Raw genomic sequence first — 7,436 nt, forward strand, 5'->3', positions numbered from 1 at the left:
TGTTGAGTCGCTTCGCCTTTGCATTTTCTTTATATGGGCGCAGTGAATAAAGTACTGCTAAATATTTTTCAGCGTCAAAAACTTAAAAACAGTTTTGTGTGTGTGTGTGTTTTTTTTTTAATTTTTTATATGTGGGGTTCCGATGATGGCATGAAATCTTTGAGACCTGATTCTTTAATTTGATGACAACTGTAAGCATTACACGCTGAGGTCCCCAATTGTGAATTTTTTTTTTTGGGAATTTGTGAAATTGATTGATTTGAATCACATTTTTAATGAATTTTGAAATGAATGATGTTCTGAGTAGATGATGAGTATGCACTGGGCTCTGAGCGGTTCAATTAACTGCTTAATTTGATGCACATTGCAGCCTAGAAAGCTATGCCTGATATTTTGATGTTTCAATTGTAAATGTCTAATTGCTCGTAATGCGTCTTATGTGTGAAAAGTGTGGATTTTTTTACAGTTTTATCATATAAAATGTCGAATTTCCTGTGCTTTGAGCTTGTTTTTTGTTTGTAACTCGAAATTTTGGAGTATGTTTTACAATAATGAGATTACGGTTATCCAATAATGACGTCAGCTTCAAATGCTTTTCAATTTTAATGTCCAACTGCATGAATTCGCGATGACTGAGCATTTTTACGGATGGCCTGAGCCGTGGAACTTCAGAATGAGTGTTAATCCAACGCGTGATGTCATTGGTCATTGACAAACACAACAAATGAAAGAACACAAAAGCTAAAATTATTTGTAAAACACCATCAATATCATCTATATTAATATTAAGGAGATACCATAAACATCATTAAGAGGCCTTGTCGATAGTTATTGCTCATGCATGATATCTCAACGGGAAATTTTGTGCCCTAAACATCCATGACAATGGTCTGCTGGCTATTTTTGCCGATAATTAATGTAAGTTCGACAACCTATAATCAGCTACAGTTGCAACAATTACTGGGCCAATCAGTAATTACTGACTAGTAATCTACAAAAAGCGAGGATGTATTCAATTGCCTTTTGCACTTTCAAAACTAATATTTCTATCCGGATGCCTTTCTTCCATGGGATTCCGTCTTGAAAGATCTGTTATTTCTATGCTGTCATTTGTGTTTTAAGATCAGCGGACGGGAGATGAAAAGAAAATGACAACGAAATATACGAGAAAACCGGCGATAAGAATTCCTCCATAAACGAAAGTTTGAGAAGAGTGTACAGGGTATTTGTACTCGATCTCGCAGCACTTCATTTTTTCCCTTTCAGTGACCAATACACGATCTACGTACCTGCATCCGGACATTCAGATATTGTCAGAAAAACAATACTATTTACAACTAAATGATTCTTCAGATTCACAAATATCAAATTTTCCACGCATAAGAAATGTGGCACAATAACTTACTGCTCTGTGAACATGGAGCTTTGAAGAATCTCAGAACTATTTAAATGTGCGTCTTGTAACCGGTGATCATATAACAAAGATGACAGATCAACAAGCTGCTCCTCAAGGCTCTGTATTTAAACAAACAAAAAACGACACATTATAATCCAAGAAGATTAAATGGCACAGAGCAGTTAATAAGGAAAGGAAAGGGGTCACTTACATCCAAGTATTTCTCCAATCGTTCAACCAATTCATGTGGGTAAGGTTCAGGCAGATTAGTTGTTTTCTTATAAAACTTCTCCAACCATAGCTCGGTGCTGGACTTGTTCTTCTGACCTTTTACAGGTTCACCAAGAGGGGTTTTCAAATATTCTGCAGCAAAAGATTGGACAGCCTGCAAAAGAATAGTAAGGATTCTGTAAGCAAAAAGACATTACCATATATATATATCAGATCCTAAAATGGAGACTGAATCACCTCTGATGTATCATGAATTCTTCGAAGTGCAGAATCCACACGTGCATAAATTGTGTTTCTCTGCCAGGAATAATCAAAGTAAATTTAGATGCCCATTATTGAATTAAGAATCTATTATGACCAAAAAAGAACCAAAGCTTCTCAATTAAATCATGGTACATACATAAACATAATTAATTGTCAGTAAGTAATCTCAATGCGCCATTGGTCTCTGAGTCCTATATTTTTCATATTTCCAGTACTTAATGGAATGAAGTTGACTTACCAATGCAACGTCCTGAAGCATTTGACTGATTTGAGAAGTATTAGAGAATGGTCCAAATGGATGGCAACCAGTTGCCCAGAGCCAGTCTACAACTGGCCTTTCATGCACATGAGAAGCCTTTTGATATGGAGCACTCAACCCACCTACAGCTGAAGCAAGCCCTGCCAATACGTGGCGTTGTGCTTGTGACGGAAAGGCATGCCTTCTCTCTGTTTCAGAGACGTAACTGTTCAAAGCATTTGAATTAATCAAGGAAACGTTATTCAAACCAAATTTAAGTTTAAGACATAAGCACTGCAAATATATAGAAAAAAATTAGTGTCACTCACCTCAGAGGTATCTTTTCACTTTGATGCTGAAGTACAATGACAACGTCATTGCTTGTCCATACAAGGCTTTCATCCTCCATCAGAAGGTGTGGATCCACATCAGCCAATGAAAGCACAAATCTGCAAAATAAGAGCTGAACAAGTTCAAATATATGTTGCATCAATCGTTCTTTCGCCCTGTCCAGAGCAACACCAAAAGAAGCAAGATTTGTAAAAATAACTAAAAAATCTTTAGCTCTGTTCGCACAGAATAATGGAAAATTCCAAAAGTTGTCAGACATTGCATCATGCAACTTGTTTGTAATTGTTAATGCAAGAGCAGATGGCATGCTTACACAGGAATAACTCGAGTCCCATAGGTCCGGTACACATCCCCTTCTTTCTTTGGCATTTTCTTTTTCTTGTCCTTCCCATGTTTAGAACCATAAGTAGCCCAAAGAGGTTTATGCTTTAGAATCGAATCACTTGAACCATCTGATTCATCCGTCCAGTGCTGTAAGATGGTACAATTGACTTTAGGGCCATCAAGACATAAACAGAGGAGAAACCACTAGAAGCACTATTTACTTCTGTATGCAAAGCATAGAGAAGATTCATGGTGTAGGCCAGCATAAGATAATCTAGAAATTCCACAAAATTAATTGTAGTAGTGAAACAGACCTGGCGGAGGAAAAATTTACTTGAAAGAGATGGATCAGCCACTTCGAGTAAACCAGCAGCCAGTACATCGGCAGACCGTTCCATTTCCTGCAATAAAGATTTTCAAGGATTGATCAACAAGCATGCTAATGTGCAAAATCATACTTTTCAAACAGCAACAAAAATTAAAAGGAAACTCACTTCTTTAAGAATGGCGCCATCCAAGTATGTCTTTGTGTGAACATGAAAACGTCCATCCTTTTTAGTTTCTTGGACAGAATGCCCACGCATAGCTTTTGACACAGCAATAGCCAACTTTTCATGACGATGTAATGGATGTAAACCCCCAATAATCACTACTTCTTGCCCATCATGAACAAGCTTCTTCACCTGGAAAAAAGATAATAAATAAATAAAAGAAAGAAAAGTTCATGTAGCCCTCATCTTCCCTGGCAGCCAATTATTAAGCCTGAAATTTATCCAGCACAAATCCACAAAGCCTTGATCTCTACTAACGTTAATTAAAGGGATAAAAGTGATTCATCTTCACTGTTGTCATCAAATCCAACCAGGTCATTACTCCAAACAATTTCAAATTATGATACGAAACAACAAAGGAGTTACCTATGGCAAAGCCACCTAAAACTGCATTATAGACAGCCCAGAAAACTAAACTCACAAGATAACATACAAATTTTTTGATATTAAGTAACTCACCTCTCTCTCAATTGCTTCAATATCTATCGAGTAATTATGGCCTTTCTCCATAATATTGTATCGGTTATGGTTTTGGAGGATAATAATTGGAATAAGCAACCTTGTTGTCATATCAACAGTTTCAAACCTGAGTTAAATGAGGATTGAAAACAAGATTAGGCTCTGCAGGCATTTAAGTCAATATTGGCTTGATGTCAAAATTAAGCCAATGCCCTAGCTGATACAGCTTGAAATAACTGTTAAGTCAAACAATCCGTAAGTGAGATTACAGTGTTAGATTACCTAACATCTGGAGCAATCACATGCTCAACTGTTGTTGATATCAAACTGGAAAGTTGTCCAACAAAAATATCATGAGTAATTTGACTGTTCAAAGGAGCCAAACCACCTGGAAACATCACATTCCGAATCCGTGGCAGCGTTCTATGACTGACACTTCCCTCTTCGGTTTCAATTTTTCCATATGTACAAGGGCCTGCTGAGAGGTCGATCACAACAAATCTGAACAGTGTGGCAGAAAAATCAGACTTTTAGCTACCAGACAGAGGGAAGAGGGAATCACTAAATATGTCTTCAAAAATAAAATAGAAACAGACTCTGATCACAGCTAAGAGAACAACAGGCTGCATTAGGTATAATTATAAATATATAATCATCAGCAGGATTCAAACATCTATAGTTAATTTTCTGCTGTAGGACAGATCCAACTATAATAGCTTGTGAAAGGTCATTATTAAAACCTATCAAACAAGTAATGCCAAATGTACCTGCCAGATGCAAGCCAAACTTGAGATGCTCCACCTCCATTGTACCGATAACGATAAATATAATCTCCCTCTTGTCTTTTCATATCCTCTTCAGTCAGCTGGGAAACTTTATCAAACATTAAACTCTCGAGATCAATTTCCTTATTCCTAGGGTCCATCCTGACCTGGAAAAAAAAAAAAAGAATGATGGCAGATCAATAGGAAAGACTATTAAAGACAGAAATAAGGTAGAAATAGTTTACAAACTAGAAGCATGGAGAAAGAAAATTTAGCACCAGATGAAAAGTGTGGGGGAAGAGTGATGATAATATCAATGGACTTCAATTGTAATCCATACCTTATCAAAGTTGATGATGAATATTGCGTTGGGCACAGGTCTATCCATCTCCATAGCAGAATATCCACCACCTTCCATGTCAAATATATAGGAATATAGCCTCTGAAACATATGCTCCACAGCTGTTGCTTCTACGTCAAATGAAGGTACCTCTCTTCCATAATCAGCCTAACATATACACTTATATTCAGTACTTCAACTGTAGATAATTGATAGAAAAACTTAAACAATAAGCATAAATCATGCCAATCACCTCTCGAGCAGTCCCTGAAGGAACCATGGCCTCTTTCAATGCCTTTTCAAGTGATATCAATTCAGGCTGCCCGGCCTGCATTCATAATCTAATATGAGAACAAATTATAAAAACGGAGGCAACAGCGCAAGAACACATTCTTCTACTATTTGAAATGTGATTGATCATTTAACCTTGTAATAAAACCACAATCTTCAATTACAATGAAATTATACTACATATTTGACCTAAATTTACAAGAGTTGCCATTATTACAGAGGAAAAGGCATGATTAAAGTGTAAATAGTTGCTTACAGGATAGACATTATAGACAATATGATGCTCGATATCGAGAGGCTCGCCAGTCTCTTGACACGACGGCCTGTAAGTCGAAAAGCTAACTCTCAGAAACTCCTCCAATTTGTGAGGATCCATGACGTACCTATAGCCGCCATCGCCATTGAAACCAATCAGCACTATATTCACCTCCAATGGAACCTGAAACGGAACCTGAACCAAAAAGAAAAAACGACCACCGAGTTCTATAACTAAATGAACGGAAGTGTTAAGAAAAAAAAAAAAATTGCAATTGTAAAATGCAGTTGAACTAACCTCGGCACGTGAGTGCAGCATGTGGCGGACGTCGGATCGGACGCTGTCTCTGACATCGAGAAAGGCGCCGTGGTGCCAGAGAGGGTGGCCGGGTTCACGACGGAAGGCTTCTCGAGCAGACTCGGATTGGAAAACGAGTTGACTCAGTGTGAGAATCAACGCGTGTGATAGTAGTAATATGAACCTTTGATTTGGTTTCATTGCTGAGCCTGAGAGCTCGATTTGCCGGGTTCGATTTATTTCTGCTCTTAATTTTTTGAATTTGTTTTTGTTATAAACTAGACTCGCGATCAGTGATTTGGCTTTGGCATGGTTGATGAAATGAGGTGTCCATGGCTTCACCCGTCGTCCTTTCGAATAGGGGAGGGTAAATACGGGTTTGGATCGGGTTCAGGTCATTTCGGTTGGGATTTGGATTAATGAGATTGAAAAAAAATCATTCCAGTTCAATCTGAATTTATAGTTAGATTCGATTTTTTTTTTTTTATATACTTATATATTACAATTATAACTCTACTGGTATTTTCACAATCGAATATTTCGAACAACAATCCTCACTTTAATATGAATGAAAAACATACTCTATCCCAAAGTATGAATCAAATAAATATCTATCAAAAGAGAGTTGATGCCCAACAAATTGTTGGGACTTAAACTCATGCACCCAAAGTTATTGGACGCATGAGTTACTAATGGGTTACAAGTCCATTAGATCCAAATATAATTAAATAATATTAGATTAAAATAAATTTTGATAGGCTACTATGCATGCGTTTGTATAAATTATTACTGAGTAAAACAAATGCACAAGGCAAGTAAAGCAAATTATCAGTATTATAATGCTTTTCAAATTTAAAATAACAATCACACATTGCAAATAATAGTTATAATGTCACATCACAATCACTCATTGCATGATTTATACAATCTAATGACCAATAATATAGTGAAAATTTAAAATTAATTATTTAATATAATATTAATATACCATGAAAAAAGTCACCATATTTAGGTCTAAGAAGGTGGTTGTTGAGAATTATTAGGTCTTGCCCTAGTAGCTAGAGCTACTTTCTCACACTTGTGAAGGAAATGATTCGAGCCTCCGCAGACCTAATTGTAGAGGTTTAATTTAAATTTCTTTCTTCAAAATTTGAGTGAAGGCAATCTCTCCTACGAGGGAGTTGACGTCTCTCGAATATTTGAGAGGGTTAGAATCTGAACGGTGCCATATTAAAATTAATGTAAACTGATCTCAGTAATTATATGATTGTAAATACCATGAGCAATAATCTCCTTTAAAAAGAAGAAGGTGGTTGTTGAGGTGCAGCAAGCTGAGGCAGCAATCATGGTGCTTGGCGAAGCAAGTTGCACCAACTGACGAGGTGGAGTAGAGCAATAATCTCCTCAAAAAAAAGAAAAAAAAAGAAGGTGGTTCTTGAGGTGGAGCAAGCTGAAGCAGCAGTCATGGTGCCCGGCTAGGCAAGTTGCACCAACTGACGAGGTGGAGTAGATTTGCTGCATCAGCGCATCGTGTTGGCCTGACTTCTCACTACAGCAATAGCTTGCGTTGGCCTATTGCAGTTTGTGTGTGCCTGTGGTTGTGTCAGTGACTCAGTGGCTCAGAGCTATTAACTGAGTGTGTGCCGCTGTGTCCCATGTGGCGTGAGCTTTGAG

At 37.3% G+C, this 7,436-nt stretch overlaps 1 protein-coding gene and 2 non-coding genes across 3 annotated transcripts; 2 read left to right on the forward strand and 1 right to left on the reverse strand.

The window, feature by feature from the left end:
- The first annotated feature begins 138 nt into the window (after positions 1-138).
- LOC112095516 lies at positions 139-213 on the forward strand. The gene has a single exon (XR_002903892.1). It is a non-coding gene; the product is annotated as a small nucleolar RNA R66 (small nucleolar RNA).
- A 90-nt stretch (positions 214-303) lies between these two features.
- Positions 304-392, forward strand: LOC112095530. The gene has a single exon (XR_002903905.1). It is a non-coding gene; the product is annotated as a small nucleolar RNA snoR118 (small nucleolar RNA).
- Positions 393-783: 391 nt separating this feature from the next.
- LOC18031707 lies at positions 784-6,194 on the reverse strand. Its single transcript, XM_006419302.2, has 16 exons — positions 5,763-6,194; positions 5,466-5,660; positions 5,172-5,246; positions 4,919-5,086; positions 4,582-4,745; positions 4,097-4,315; positions 3,815-3,941; positions 3,299-3,487; positions 3,119-3,205; positions 2,794-2,951; positions 2,459-2,578; positions 2,130-2,355; positions 1,865-1,924; positions 1,608-1,781; positions 1,406-1,515; positions 784-1,289 (listed from the first exon to the last, which is right to left on the reverse strand). Exons 1-16 carry the CDS (start codon positions 5,961-5,963, stop codon positions 1,124-1,126), a joined length of 2,439 nt encoding a protein of 812 aa, XP_006419365.1. The 5' UTR covers positions 5,964-6,194; the 3' UTR covers positions 784-1,123.
- Positions 6,195-7,436: the final 1,242 nt, after the last annotated feature.

This window comes from Citrus clementina, unplaced genomic scaffold (assembly GCF_000493195.1).
Source record: "Citrus clementina cultivar Clemenules unplaced genomic scaffold, Citrus_clementina_v1.0 scaffold_9, whole genome shotgun sequence".
Taxonomy (NCBI): Eukaryota; Viridiplantae; Streptophyta; class Magnoliopsida; order Sapindales; family Rutaceae; genus Citrus; species Citrus x clementina.